Here is a 15,907-nt window from a genome sequence, read left to right as displayed (position 1 = left end):
TTGGCAAGCTGCTCTTCCTATTTAAGTTTCATATGAATCTTATGGTAAAGAGGTCAGAGCTGAATGGGTTTTCCCTCATCCCGTGAATCCCATTTTTGAGATTTCAAAACTGTGTTTCCATTGAAATACCTGCTATTTTGTCTTAGTGAAAATGAAAATCTGGGCTATTTGTCTGGGATTTTGACACTGTAGCCTTGATCAGTCTCTTTGACACCAGTCTGACTGGGCCATATCATCCCCCTGATGGTGTTATGCAAGCTCAAGGGCAAAACCAAGGCCTTTAGAAGTCTTTTGTAATTGAGGTGTGCCATGCTCCACGTCGTGTGGTAAGTAAGTGGGTAGTGTCTTTAGGTATTGCTGTGTTTAAGTCCCTGCCCTACCAGGTTTCTAGATCCCCAAATGAATACTTTAACCCCAGGCTTCCTGCCCAGTGCCTGGTGAATGATTTATAGAAAGTGCAAGACCTCTAAAGCAGAGAGGGCCTAATTCATTAGGATGGTTTGCCCGGGGTATGAAGAAAGCTCAGCTTTGTTGGCTAGAGCAGGGCACAGTTTGCACACACATTTCCTGCAGCCTAGAGCAGTGCCTGTTACAGAGGTCTCATCTCTTCTAGCTTATCACCATTTTACCTCTCGCACAATTAAAAAGAAGATTTGACAAAAAATGCCTTGTCAGCTGCAGTTCAGAAGTATTTTCAATACTAATTGCAACTCCTAAATCATGTTATCAGCTCCTTTTATTCATCTCTTTTTCATTTTACAGGTCTACTTTGTCAAGATGTTGCAATGCCCCTGCCTTTCTGTTTACCACCCAGAAAAATACTCCCTTGGGGACTAAACTGAAGTATGAAGTGGATACTAGTGGAATCTTCCATATCAACCAAGAAATCTTCAAAATGTTTCCAAAGGTGCTTCATGCCTGTATCTATCTGCACAATCAGCTTCACTCTACTTGCTGCCTTAGATAAAGTCCTATAGCCAAGCATTTAGCAATTCACTGTTTCACATTTCTGCAAGCATCATTGCTTATACTGTGAATATGTTTGTTTCCCATATGATATTCCAACTGATTATCCGACTTTCTAGCGGTCATCTGCTCTAATATGATCTAGTATGCGTTTCTCTGGAGAATATTATTGTCCAAACAGCAAAGTGGCTAATGAAATAACTTAAGAAATATCAATAAAAAAGGCCCTTACTGACCAGAACTTGTTAAGGTCTCATCTACATACATTAAGTTCAACATTTAGGGTAGGTCTGTCTTTTTTTGGCATGACCATTTTATAATTCATATTCACAATGACTGACTATTTTTGTCCTTATTTCTGTTTGCAGCTTCTCTGTGAACAGGCTGCAGAAATCTTAAATATATTCATCATAAAGGTTATTCAAAACATTTTCAGCAAATAATCCTTGACCTGATGGCTATTCCAAGTGTAAATGTTAAAGGCCGTGGGCAGTTCCCATTAAACACTGTGATTTATGTGCAGAAATGGGCTTATATGGCTACTGATTTATCATGAGGTGCACTTTGTGAATTTAAAATGGCATGTTTGGGGGGATAACTGAAATTCATCCCTTTCCAAAAGCCAGGAAAATATACAAGTTAGGTACTTAGATTTCTGTCATTAACATTGTCCTTCAGAGTCTCCCAGCTTTTAATGCATTTGTCTTCTGAGCACAACTGAGAGGTGGGGCAGTGCTGGTATCTAAATATGCACATGGGCAACTGGAGCAGAGCAAGGGAAAGGCTCAGATCCAGAAAAGCACTTTGGCGTCTGGAGACAGGCAAAGAATGAATACATCTAAGTCCAAGAGAGTCCTCAAAACCCTGCCTAACTGTGCAGGTACATGAAAGACTAAGGGCACCTATGCTTTTGCTGGGAGTGTCACATAAGTGCTGTTATACTTACCCAGATATGCCTTGAGGATGCTTTGCAGCACCTATCCCATGCCTAACTGCCTTTGGGATTCACTGGGCAGCAGTTACGTGGCCAAAGCCACCCTCTGCCTAGCTGGAGCTGGGCTGCTGCACAGGAAATGTCAGAGACACAGGGCTGAGAGCAAGCAAGCAAGACTGTAAGGTCAAGAGCCTTGTGCTGAGTGGGGGGACCTGGTTTCTGATCCCCCTGTCAGGAGTGCCTAGGCATTTTGTACTAAGGAACCACTGGGTAAAGCACAGACAGGTCTATAATGCCTCTCTGTCAGAGAGCTGCTGCTTTTCTCAAATAAGCGTAATTACATGCCCTCTTGCCTGAAGTCTTATGAATGCTATGGAAGGATTCTGGGAAAAATCACCTAGAAATGTCATGCCACGATTGCATCTCCCTGTAGTTTGCAGTATGAAATTATTGATGAAATATGTATGTACCAAAAGGAGTGCTCTCATGCTTATATAAGCACATCTCTACATATTCATAAGATGTAGCTTGGCTCAGTTTTGCATCATAACCCTCTCACTCTAATGGCCCAGTTCTCTTCTCAGAGATGTGATTATAGCTCTCTCTGGCTTTATCAGCAGCTGCATGCGTGCATTTGAAGACAGAATTTTGCCTCACAGATTACAGAAGGATTCATCCTCTCTGAGCCTGTAGAGGTGCCTAACCAAAGGCTCTGGCACTGCTGGTAGTACAAGTGCTAATTAATAATCATTAATCCTATTAGCTCAGTTTGTGAGGAATGTGTAGCAAGCACTAGAATTTGAGCTGGGTTCTGATAAATATCTGTAATATTCTGTCTGGTTTAGAGAGACCTCTCAGGTTTTGCAAGCTGCTCAGGGACTGTGTACAGACTTCTCAAAAGCAGGACATCAGCGGGAGGAGTGAGCAGCTTGCAGGCAGCTCAGAAGGCTACACCTGGGGTACACTACTTTTATGGTTTATGCCCCCATGTGGAAATCAGAAGGGAAAGCAAGTCTCTAAAATTGCTTCTTCTATTATTAAATCTGGACAAAAACAGGTCATTGTTTTTTTCCTTCCAAATTAGTTGTCCAGAGCATCTCTAATTGCAAAGAAAACAATCCCATCAGTTCATGTACACCATGGGAGTACTACATGCTAGAACCAGTGTCAGCTTCCTATGATTATTGCATCTGCAGGCTTTTTATCCAAGATGCAGCTGCACTAAAAAAAGAATAAAGGAAAAACCAAAGACTTGTTGCCTCCATGTTTCAAGAGACTGACTGTTTCCTTGCTGTCATGTTGCAGGATATGCCGTACCACCGCTCCCAGTTTAAGAAATGTGCAGTGGTTGGGAACGGAGGAATTCTGAAGAACAGCAGATGTGGCCGGGAAATTGACAGTGCGGACTTCGTGTTTCGGTAATCATCACAGCAGCATTTCTTTCACCTGTTTTAATAACGATGCAAAGCTATTCTCTCTCACACTGAAACATGGGATTTGCCAAACTGGCCAAATCAATAGTCTGCTTCTTGTGCAAAATGAAACATTTCGAAAAAAACACCCCACTGTATAATATGTACTTAAAAATGATACTTTGGAGGCTTATTTGTTCCTAACACGACTTGGTTAATCATTGACTTCTGTCGCAAAGTTTAATGCCCTTATTCAGCCTGTCCTGTTACTCAGGTTGTGGATTTATCATTCCATGGACATTAGCCCGGGAGCAGCACCATGTGAACATGGCTATATTTTCCCAGGCCAATTTTCTCCTCTTTTGTGTGGTACACAGCTTGGCCAGAGCTTAATAACTCGGTTCTGGCACAGCACACATGCCTTCAACCTGTATTTCTGAAATGGTGCTCTCACTTTGGTTGCATAGCACAAGTCCCAGATTATTTATTAAATCAGGCTCAGCACCATCCCTTTCTATATCTGGCAGCATAAACCCAGAGTCAGGAGGACAGTAGCTCCGTGGACTGAGAAGAAGCTGGCAGGTCGTAGAGGGTGTCTCCATGTTACACTTCTGAAGTCCAGTAAGGTTGATTAGCTCAGATAAGGAAGAACGTGGCTGCAGATAGCCAGCTCATTACTGCCATTGTGGGTTACTCTAATCAGTCTCGTAGACCCCAGGGTGTTCAGAGACACTGAAGTGACTTTGAAGGTTGGGTGTCTTTCTGCAGCCCTTCCCACCATATCTGGTATTATCCAGGTTTTGTGTTGTCTGGGATGTCCCACTTGTGTCACCAGATTAGGGAGTTTTATCATGCTTAATATATACAGGAAATACGTTATTATTATTCCTATGCATGTCTAATTCCTCTCTCAAACCTGTTAAGCTCTTTGCCTGGGTCATGGCATATGACTGCTAGCTCACTGGTTCGTGATGTGTTTTGTAAAAAATGAAAAACGTTTTACTTCTGTTGGCCCATTTTCTGACCTTAGGTATGTTCCTGTAAGTCTAGAGTAACTGTACATAGGTCAGTGAATTTCTCTAATTTCATACTAGAAAAATTAGGTCAGATTTTGGCTCATTGCTTTCTTAATTTAATTTGGCATCAAATGAGAAATAAGAATATTTTATAGGTCCGGCCTTCACTATTAATATTTTCAGAGCCTTTGTGTCTGCCTCTGGGGCCCTCTTTATGTAAAGCTAGTGTCCTAATTTTAATCTGTAGCACAGTCCAGGCTTGACATAATTTACTTCAGTTTAAAAGCCTAGTGTAAACTATATACACTAAATAATTACAGTAGATTCCCTTCTACTATGCTGGATCATAAGTATCAGTGTGGTTGAAATGAAAGGTACATTTTGTAACACGTGGAGATGACAAACTGTTGGGAAGCATCATCTTAGTTGCCGACAAAATGACTCTTTAAAATACTTCAAAAACAATGTGTGGAGCACAGCTAAATTCATTGATACTTTCAGGATGCTTGTCTAAGCCTCTTAATATTGGCAGGAAGCCTGTGGTTAGTAGGATGCAAGCAAGATTTTTCTGTAAAACAAATTCACATAGGAATTTATTATATTGCAATAGAATACATAAAATGCATACACATAAATAGCATTTACTAGTTGTTATTGTCTATCTCCATCTACTGGCCAGAGTGGAGATTTATGATGAAACATTGGGTACATTTGGAGGCACAACTACTCTCTTTGCATGGATGAATTTTTTTAAAGTCCTAAGACAAAAATACAGTTTATGCATATTGTATAATTTTTGTAATAAATTATCACTTTCAACGAATTTACCCTTTCTTAATCCTGCCATGAGTTGAGTGTTTAACCAATATTGATGCTGAATATTTGAAAAATTTTTTTGAATGTGATCTGATGAATCCAATGCCTAGTGCTAGGTGTAACTGAGGACCTTGAAAGGACATTGCATGAACTAGCAGAGAAAACTGCTGGAAATAACTTTGCCCTTGAGAAGGACAAGGTGATTTTAAAAAAATTCTCAGACCTAATAAAGAGGGACTCTCTGGGAGGTAGATGTGAATCTCCTGAGTCTGAGAAGGATTTTGAAGGACTTTTATGCCTTCCTCCGCTCCCCCCACTCTCCTCCTCCTAGCAGTGGAGGAATTGTATTTTAAGGGGTGGAAGCCAAACTGTAATATTTTGAAAACACTGAGCATCGCTTACTCTTAGTGTCTTCATGGTTCTTAGTGTTCATCCCTGATGAAAAGTATTGAGGTGTTTGGGAATTAGGCATGGTAATATTTTTGAGATGTGCGATTCAGATGTCTAAGCAGTGATGGCTTTTACTGTGGCTTGTAGGAGCACTTCAAAAGGTTTTGAAAATTTCAGCTGAAATCTGACACTAGTTTGAACTGAGTGGAAGACCAGCCGGCTCCTTGTTATCCGCTGATTGAGCATGCTGAAGATTTTTTCTTTTTTATCCATGTTTCCTATGGAAGTGGAGCTTGTGTGATAGCTTGTGTGTGTGTTTGTATGTTTTGACAACTTCAGCATCTCTTTAGGGATGCTGTAAAGTTGGTAAGATGATGCATCTGGGCCAAGGCCAAGGTCAGGGTTTGCAAATGTTCACAAGTTTGCTCCTAATAACATTGACATCCTTTGGTGAAGCTGTACAGTCGGAATTGCAGCTTTCATACTGCGCTGGGAGATACTTATAAGGGGAAAAGGAAGGAAGCAGATTGTTTTGGTTTAATTAGGGAACTGGATTGGTTTAGTTCTTGTGGAGCATTTCCCATAAATTCACTAGGTTATAAAATAAAACACATCAAAAGTGATATTATAGGTGTAGTTTATCTATTAACTACCAAATACAACCTAACAGCTGATGTTGAGGAAGTCTTTCATTTCAGAGGTTGATTGTCCTTGGGGATTCTTAACTTTTCTGGTAGTAAATTGCCAAATTAAATGGTTGAATTGCTATTACGGAAGCAAAATGAGTGAACATTGGTTATATCTGCAAAAAAGGTCAGCTTTGACAGACTCAGGGAAGAATGGTCATCTTCTTACAGCCCCTAAGAATGTGTTACTTTAATATACAGTTTGGGCATCAATGTGTTTTGCTACAATTATAAATCTGCAAACTGTTTCTAGCTTGGAAGAAATGCTTAAATCAATTCTGCTTTCCAGTCCTGAAAAGGTGCAAGGAATTGTTTAACTTTCTTAATAATTTCTTTCCTTTATAGGTGCAATTTGCCTCCTATATCTGAGAAATACATTACGGACGTGGGGGTAAAGACGGATGTCGTGACTGTCAATCCCAGTATAATTACTGAAAGGTCATTTCTTTCTGTTTCTTGTGTTTTCATCTCCTATTGCTTTTCCAAATCTACCTTTCACTAAATTCTAACTCTTACAGAGAAGGTTTTTTCAATATTACTTAAAACTGACACTGTTAATCATATGTTTCATTCTGGATTGAAGTTGTTTGGTGTAAGGAATCAGTAACAACACAGAGAAATGCCTTAAACACTTAGACCTATACATTGATAATGGAAAGTGGGAAGCTGATGAGCTGAAATCATATTAGCAGAGCCATCATTCCACTGGAAGTCCTGTGTTGTCACGCCTGCAAGCCCCGTGCAAATGTCTTGGATGCTTTAGCCTGAAAGCAAGTGGATCCCATCCTAAATGCTTGAATAAAGTAACACATATTGTTGTATGTTTTTAAAAAATGCCAGTTAACCTTTGCAGCTAGGATTGACAGAGTGATTTTTATTTAAAAATTTTTAATACCTGAAAACCACTTTATTTTGTGCCAGACTTGGAGGCTCCAGGCTGTTGCAGCCCCAGGGCACCAGAAGGGCTGAACTGATAGGTACATCCCAGAGCAGGCAAAAACAGACACTAAAACTGGATGGATCCCTGTGTCTCCTTGTGTGCCTAAAGCTAACTAGTGTGTGTTTGGGGTCCTGGGGCTAACTAATTCCTGGTGACCTTTCTTGCCAGGGGAGTGTGTTTTCTTGAGCAAAGTGAAGTGATTTGCTTGCATGACAGTTTTGTTTTCAGTTCTACAGTTGGACATGTTACAGATGGTTTTGCTTGGCTTTGGTGTTTGCTACTTTTTTGTATAGTCCTGCACTGTGAAGTGCACAATAAAGCTGGTCAAACCTTGGAAAAAGTACATACTTTTGATACTTAATGAGAAATGAAAAAGGGCCAGAAATGTCTACAAAGTTTGTCCAGTGTTCAGTGAGTGTACTGCCAAAAGAGGGGAGAATGTATTTTTTCTCTCTCCGCATTTTTTCCCTACATTTCATGCTGACGCTTTCTTTTAGCTACAAATCTAAGTATATTCCTGTTCTTAACTGAAACGTCATCTCTGCATCAGAAATGTTTTGGTACAAACCCAATGGAAGTTTCTTGTCTGTTGGGTCAAAGCTGAAGTTCACGCTGGTCTGACCCTCGCTTGCATCCTTTTCTCTTTAGATTCCATAAGCTGGAGAAGTGGAGGAAACCTTTCTATGATGTGCTCCAGGTCTATGAAAATGCTTCTGTGTTGCTGCCGGCTTTCTACAACACTCGCAACACAGACGTCTCCATCCGGGTCAAATACGTCCTGGATGATTTTGAATCTCAGCAAGCTGTTTACTACTTTCATCCCCAGTATCTCATCAACGTCTCACGCTACTGGCTCGGTCTAGGGGTGCGGGCCAAGCGGATTAGCACGGGACTGATCCTGGTGACTGCTGCTCTGGAGCTCTGTGAAGAGGTCCACCTTTTTGGCTTTTGGGCCTTCCCTATGAACCCCTCAGGGATTTTTATAACTCACCACTACTATGACAATGTCAAACCTCGCCCTGGTTTTCATGCAATGCCCTCAGAAATCTTCAACTTTCTCCACATGCACAGCAAGGGGATCTTGCGGGTTCATACGGGGACCTGTAGCTGCTGTTGACAAGGACAGTTCTTCCTCTGACAAAGTGCAAAGGGAACTTAATGCCTGTGTACGGTGTAAGAGGTTTTATTACACCCTGAAATTATGCAATAATTGTTTGATATAAATTTCCTCAAGGCATTGCATCCCATAGGATCTAGGATACCAGCATCTTCCCTGCTAGCAGAGTAGGGTCCGTAACAGTGTGGGTAAAGCATAACTCCTCTGTCCCAGGATATGCACTGCCCTGGAAAGCAACTCAGATAAGAAGCACATTCCCAATAGGTTTAGTGATATACAGAGCACATTAATATAGCTATCCTTTCACTTTGAGGAAAAGCACCAAACTTTTGAGAAGAATCAGTGGTGGAGAATTTTAGCATAGACTGTTTGACTTTACATAGGTTTCTGAATTGAATACCTTGGGGTGTTGCTAGATTTTATTGAAAGTACTGTTTTCTGGCATTTGGGGTTTTTTGAAAATATTCTTTAGCATTATAGTTCTAATGGCAAGTGTATAACTTGAGGTCTTTATTCTGTAATTTCACAAAGTATTGGTGAAAAATTGCACTTAGATGTGATAGGAATAAACTAGATCACTTTATGAAATTTTTCAGCAAAGGTAGGAGAGAATGTTTTACTCCCATTCCCAGCAAAAGGCAACTGTGTTGATCATGGTGTGTAATTGTTTTAGAGCTGCTTCTTTTTGATTCCTTCCTGTGTCTCGTAGTTCTGGTCTCCTCTGCCGATGCTGTTTTCTTTCTCATAGTCTGTAATACTATTTTTCTAGCTAACACACAAGCAATGTGTGTGCTTTCTCCTACAGTGACCGTCTCAGCTTCAGACAGGAGTCCCTGCTGAAGAACTGTGCTCCTTCCCGCTTCAGCAAACTTTGCTCAGGCTGAATAGCAGGGAGACTACTCTAGTTATATTTCCTGAGTTGATTTTTGTGTTCAAATGTCACAGCATAACATAGTAAAGGCTTTTCCTCTTTGTTTTTTATAGAAGACTTTGTAAGAGCATCTAAATGCTGATAGACTGTTGTGCAGGTTGAGTTAAATATTTTCAGGCATCTGTGATAAATACTTGCGGGAAATGAAGTTAAAAGGTAGTGAATGTATTTTGTGGTTTGGATTGTGATGCTTGTTTTAAATTCATGCATCTCAAGACCTCAGATGTCTTAATGTGGCATTTATTTGTGTTGAGAATGTTATTATGGTAGGGCAATAAAAGGGCTGGTATATTCTTTAAAAAGTTACCAGCATGACTCCATCAGTTAAGCCAAGCTTCATTTTTCACCTGATATAGTTAAACTAGCAAAATCCTGATGGAGAAAAGATGCCACATACTGTTGCAGTTTATTTTGGCTGCTGAACCACAGTGTGGTAGGCTGCTGGTATATGCCCTTTCGTACTGGTATGACTGCATGCACGAGAGTGAGGTTTGCTCTTTGAGCTATGCTGACATAGATAAATGAGTGGAGTTTTCTAGTAGAAGCTCTTAGACTAAAGCACTTGGGCTGTTGTCCAGTGCCTCGTCTTGTCTTTCTTAGATTATGAGATCTCTGATCAAGGTTTAAAGTGCTGGTCCCATATGAAGGATACTTTTCTGTCTCGGGAGAGGGTTTAAATCCACGTCAGGACTTGGATTTTCATTTTTTAATGCATGAATGCACAAGGCTTCTTTAAAAGCCTCTGTGCTATGTTGACAGCTGTGAAAGTTGCTCACACTATGGATAAAGGGATCAAAAAGGGAGTGAAGCATGGTGGTCACCATTTCAAAGTCCCTACTGACTAGTAGTGGCCTGGATGACACAAGAGTGTATATTTTTTTAGCTTTACACTAGACTCCAGATTACTTTAAAAGCAACCCCTTTTGATAAAAGTGTCAGAGCTTACTTGGGAGATACCAGCCAGAAGTGAGTGAGGGACCTGTGCTTAAGGTTTTTATATTTGTGTCATTGTGCTTTTAGTCTTAGAGTTGTACCATGTGTTAGTGAACATCACTCCATATTGGCTGGCTGTAAGATACGCAGCACGCTAAGAATGAACTTGTAGATGAAATGGTTTCCTTGATTTAATATGCAAAAAAGATCTTTGTCTTTGCTGTGTATTGTAAGTTAATGTGCAAAGGGCTTTGATAATGAAGTGCTGTAATGAAAGTGCTACATAGAAAGCAATGTGACCCAGTGAGCTGGCCATCTTGCTGTGCATTAAGCTTTATAATAATGGGAATGACGCTGAAGCCTGTACCTAGAGCCCTTACTTCTTATTCTGCCTGGGTAGGGATCTAGCGTCACTTCAGCATTGCTTTGTTGCTGCTGCTTTGCTAAGGATACTTTCTTTGGTAAGGTTTTTTCTTCACTATGTTGATTGAGGTGAACAAAAGTAACGGAAAGGAGTCTGATATGTTGCAAGAGTTACTTAAAGAAGATGGGAAAGCACATGAGAAGCATCCACATATTGGAAAGAAACGGTGCAGATCCCTCTTTTAATTGCAAAAATCCTTTTGGACTTTTTGGACAGGAAAAAGGATAAGCAAAACTGTAACAGAATCACAAACATTTCCTTTCCTTTGTTTGCTTCATACAAATGAGTAATGTAACTTCTCTTAGGCTATACTGTAATAAGTGCAGTTTTACTGTGTTTAGATTTTGAATGGTTATAAGTCTATAACTACTATATTTTTTTAATGATTTAAAAACGTGTGCAGGATACTCACACATACACACCAAAGGCCCAATCCTGCACCATTTATTTGAAAAGAACTCCCATTCAAGGAGATGGGTGTTTTATTTACATAGGGACTGCAGAAACAGGCCCAGACATGTCTGTGAAGATGTATATAGGTGTATAGTTAGATATAAGGAGCGATTTGCAAGCCAGAAAAATTTTCAAAGAAATATATATAAAATATTCCTTTAAAAGGCGTGCATATTGCGACATGTTTATTTTCTTGTTCATTTTTCAGACATTGCTCAAAAAATGATTGAAGGAAAGCTACGGCATTTTTGTCAGAAATGCCGTAAGTATACGCTTTCATATTTTTCTTGGCCTCCTTGCCTTGCTCTCGGCTCTGTAAAATCAGATTCCTGCTGCCGTGCTGCACCTTCTGTGAAGCACCATGGAAATGGCACGGTTGTAGCTCGCAGGAGCAGGGTCTGAGGACAAACCCCGCCAACCGCTCTGTTCTCCAGGGGCAGCAAACAAATACCGCCGGGCAGATTTCAGCTACGCAGTGTTCGCTACCTGTGCAACATCACTGCAGGGCGAATGAGCCAGCATTGACTAGCCCGAGTTTCTGGCTGTCCTGTTTAAAAGGAGGAAAAGAAGGGTTGTTGCACAGAGAAGGACCCTCCTTGTTTTCTGTCACCGTTGAGTAGTGAGCATAAGAAAATGCTCTCTTGAAATCAGGAGGTTATCTGAGTTGGAGGCTATTTTGTTTTCTTTCTCCCACACGGTCAAAGCTCCAAATGTCCAGTCTTAAAGAACCTTCTTTTAAAATGTGGGATGCCTGTGTGATAAGAAACCAGAGTCAGGAAGCCAAGTGTTTACAGCACGCTTTTCTGGCACCTGAAAGGCATGCTTAGCATGTTGTGATTTCCCATGGAGGAGGATGCGGGCCCTGGAGAAATAGCCCTGATGCAAAAATCTATCCAAGAAGAAAGGCTGTCAACTCTCTGGTATCCCTTCCTGAGCTCAGACTGTAATCCTGGCTCCGCTGCTGAGAGTATGAAATCTGAGATAGGGAGAGAGAAAATTATAATGGGTTAATCACTCACTCCTGGTATTATTACGGGTTAATCACTCACTCCTGGTATTATTGAGGAGACTCTCTTAAGAAGTCTCTGATATCTGCATACACTGGCAATGCAAATTGAGTCAGAAAAAGACAGCTAGGACTGCTTCTCCTTTATTGTCAGGTCAACAGAGGAGGCTTATGGATCTGCCAGTGCTGTTATCAAAGAGAAGAAAGTACTTAGCTGAAATAGTATAGCGTCTTGCTTGATCTATGGAATCCAGCTCAGCTGTTGGCCTGAATGGATTAAACAGCAATGGGTCCATTATAATATTTTAGCATACTTTCTGTGATTGAACAAGAGTTTGGGAAGTCAGCTCATGAACCACAAAGCAGGGAGCCATGCCATGACGGCTCCTCTCATTGGGATCTCTGGGAGGAGGCATACCATGGCCAGTTGGTCTGCAAGCTCCTGGAAAAGCCATGCAAGGAGAACAGAGGAGATTGCAGCCATGCTGCTGCTCCCCAAGCTTTAATAACATGGCAGGAGGTAGGCTGCCCACGCTAGATTGCACATGGCAGATGGAAGCAATCTCTGGTTTGTGTGTAAGGAAAACTGGGGTGGACACAGTGTTGAGATGTGGAGCGGGAGGAAATTTCTCCTTTTAATCTTCTGAGGCCTGGAGACTTGTCATTGAGGCTCTGATTTTGCAGAGCACAAGTGTGAGTAATGAAAATGGAGAGCTCTGAAATGATCATTTCACCCTATCTGGTTTGCATCCGAGTGTGGAGAAAACCTTGGAGCTTTTGCACATAGTTTAAGAAGGAAACATTGCAAAATTCAGCAATCTTTAAGGGCAGAACTCCCTGGGAAATTCTGAGGAGAGATGATGTTTTAGGAATAAAGGTCCAGTGCTCAGCTGGAGTCAGTATTTATGCTTAGGGTTTTTTTCCAAAATCCAGTGAAGTCCATGGAAAGTTTGGTGTACTTCAGAGCAAGCCTCCACAACTGGGCCCTGATCTTGGTCAGGAAGAGCAGCCTCTTGTTTCTTATTCACTTGTTTTCAAATATATTTTTAATATACTGTAGATATGGTGCAGTAGCAATACTGTGTTTTTAATGGTGTGCATAAAGAACAAACTTATCTGGAAGCAGAAATGTTGCGACTGTCACGCTCCCTTCCAGATTTCTGCACTTTCATCTTTTCAAAAATCATCTATGCAAAGCATTTCATTGTGGCAGTGTAAATTGCCATTTCAAATCATGGGCACTAGGAACCCTAATGGACCCTCTGTACCTAATTGTGTATGTGTGTGAATCCCCTGCCTCGAGAAAAGAGGTGTTTTCCTGCTTGCTTTAAAATATCAGCGTGGAATTCATCAGTGATGTGAATGTTTTCAAGGCAGGGTTCAGCCCTGTTCCTTTGGAAGCCAGCTCAAAGTTTGCAGTTGGCTTTGATTGATACGAAAAATATTGGGCCCAACGCTTGTACGTCAAGCCAATAACCCGTATCTCTGAAAAGACCCTCCAGACTATTATCATTTTATGTCCTGTCTAACGTGGGTGAGGCTGCTGGGCATCTCTGTGTTGTCTGCATGGTATTCAAAATCTACAAGCAATTGTACGTAAGTGCTTTTTAAATAACTTTAAGGGAAATCCAAGTGTACAGGAAGCGTTAGAGTGAGGGAGCCTGCGTCCCAGGCCTCGAGCACTTCGAACGCTTCCCACAGCCCTGAGTATTTGAGGAGCATCAGAAACGAAGGACGGGACCTTAGTGGGACACCTAAAAAAAGACAGAACTGCCTTGGGTTGAAAGTTGTAAATAAGCTAATGAGACATCTGACTTTCCCTATAGAAGCCATAAGTGTTCTTGGTGTTTGATCTTTGGATAAGTCGTACATTTTTAACTGTACCAATCACTGTAAAATGTGTTAGCATGTAGAACGGTAACAAATTAACCCAACAAAATCAGATACTGTGTTGGCTAGATCTTAAAATGTCTGTTCTAGCTGAAGCTGTCTGCATTGAGATGGACCAAGACACTGAAGTATCTCCATTGCTCCATACAGCTTATGAAGGCTGTAATTATTACCTGTTTTAGTAGTTAGGGGCAAACGGAATTAAATTAATCCCTATCTGTTGTAGCACCTAGCGTTGCCAAAGTGATAACCACTTATTCATGTGTGACACTAGAGCCTGTCTCTTTACAGATGAGGAAAACTGGTTGTACCTGCTCTATCTAGGACAGGACATGGTGATTTTTGCTTCATTTCTGAGTCCTCCTTATTATAAAGCATGAGGTGTCTGATGGGATATCCATGTTCAGCCCATGTAAATTGTACTGTGTTCTGCACAGGCCTTCTATTGAATATGTCCCCCATTTTCACCTGGAAGAAAACAAGTTTTCGATTTGCAAATACTGGAGCAAACCTATGGGTCTTCGTGCTAATGGAGCCTGGGTTACTGCAAAAATAAAGTTTGTTTCGTTTTTGTTATTTCTGTATGGTGTTGGTGGAGAAATCCAAGCAGAGTCACTCTAGTTTCATGCTTCTGTTAATGCCATCCTGTCCATTGGTTCACCTTTCATTTATAAATCTTCCACCCTGTAATTTTTGCTTATCGTTTCTGTAGTTGTATTATGGTTGTAATAGAAAGCCTAACAATTGATGTAAGCCATAACTAAAACAGTAATCAGGGTATTTTTTTTGTCTGTGTCACTGTGTTTGAAAGATGATTTAATTCTATTGAATAAACCACTCAAGCAGTTTTATTTGAAAGGCAAGCTCTGAGCCACTTTTTGTGCCTCCAAACTTACTTTGTATCTCCTGCTCTTCTATGTCTCTGCACAGAGAGAGCTCGAAGCTCGGCTGAATGGAATTGGTCCGTATAACTAGAGACTACAACTGTGGAACTATATCATCAGTTGAAAATTCTATATTTTGATCGCTGGACCTTGAATGTTAGATTTTGGGTTGTAGTCTACAGTACATATGGACAAAGTAAGGTAATTTATTGTGAGAACTAGCAATGTGTACACAGACAACCTTTGCAGTCCACATTTTTTTGCCTAACTATGCATTCCTAACAGCTCTGTCCTTTACTGTCCAGGCCCTTTATGTGAAGTAACAACTACCATCATTGCTGTGTGCAAAAGTACCATTCTTCTCACCTCCCTCTTGTTCCAGTTCATTTTCCCACATGGGATTAACTCCTGGTGGTTGTCCTTGTAGAAAGGAAACTCTTTCAGGCTGTTGCAGCTGCTGTTAGGGCAGCTGTGTGAAGAAGGGGGGAATTTTGCATTATCCTTCAAAATTAGCACAAGCTGGAAATGCACACACCCTGAATGTTGTCTTTTATACTGCTGTCCTGGAAGGCTTCATCTCATCCTGGTCCTGGACTGTGGATTCACTTAGCTTCAGATTTTTTTTGAGGGCACCCACTTTACAGATCACAGAGACTTTCAACCCTGCAGAATAAACTTTGCCTTACTGCCTCTCTTTGCATGGACAATACAGCTATCCCTATTTCTAGATATCGTCTGGTTCGAGCTAGACTCCTTAGGTTAAATCAGTTCTGGAAATCTGCAATTCAGCTGTCTGCATTAAAGAGCCTCAAAGCCACGTAATGCTACCAATTAAAATAACACTGAATAGCCTGCAAGATTACCTTGATGTGCTTGACAAGTATTGCTTCCTTACAGCACATCTTTACAGTGACTTGAACTCAGACAGAGCTGCGTGGCAAACATATGAGCAATTTCTAATACCGTGATAAGCAAATAACTACTTAATGCATAGGTTGGTTCAGAGGTTGAGTGCCTTAGAGAGAGGAATAATGCAGAGTAAATCCATCTTCCTTGTTTCTGATTTATTTTATCTAGTCACAGTGTTAGAAGCTTACACTTCCATCAAT

General features: G+C 40.9%; 1 protein-coding gene across 7 annotated transcripts in view; it reads left to right on the top strand.

Moving 5' to 3' along the window:
- LOC112994464 (alpha-2,8-sialyltransferase 8E) overlaps positions 1-14,772 on the top strand; it is a 75,481-nt gene extending 60,709 nt beyond the window's left edge. For all 7 annotated transcript variants that reach the window (XM_026118827.2, XM_026118825.2, XM_064502833.1 and 4 more), the window contains 4 exons: positions 763-907; positions 3,206-3,318; positions 6,566-6,658; positions 7,809-14,772. In XM_026118827.2, the coding sequence (XP_025974612.1) occupies positions 763-907; positions 3,206-3,318; positions 6,566-6,658; positions 7,809-8,277 (820 nt within the window). In that variant the 3' untranslated portion in view covers positions 8,278-14,772. The remainder of the gene's footprint in view (positions 1-762; positions 908-3,205; positions 3,319-6,565; positions 6,659-7,808) is intronic.
- Positions 14,773-15,907: the final 1,135 nt, after the last annotated feature.

Source organism: Dromaius novaehollandiae, chromosome Z (genome assembly GCF_036370855.1).
Source record: "Dromaius novaehollandiae isolate bDroNov1 chromosome Z, bDroNov1.hap1, whole genome shotgun sequence".
Classification (NCBI taxonomy): Eukaryota; Metazoa; Chordata; class Aves; order Casuariiformes; family Dromaiidae; genus Dromaius; species Dromaius novaehollandiae.
This window is presented reverse-complemented; position numbering and strand designations above follow the sequence as displayed.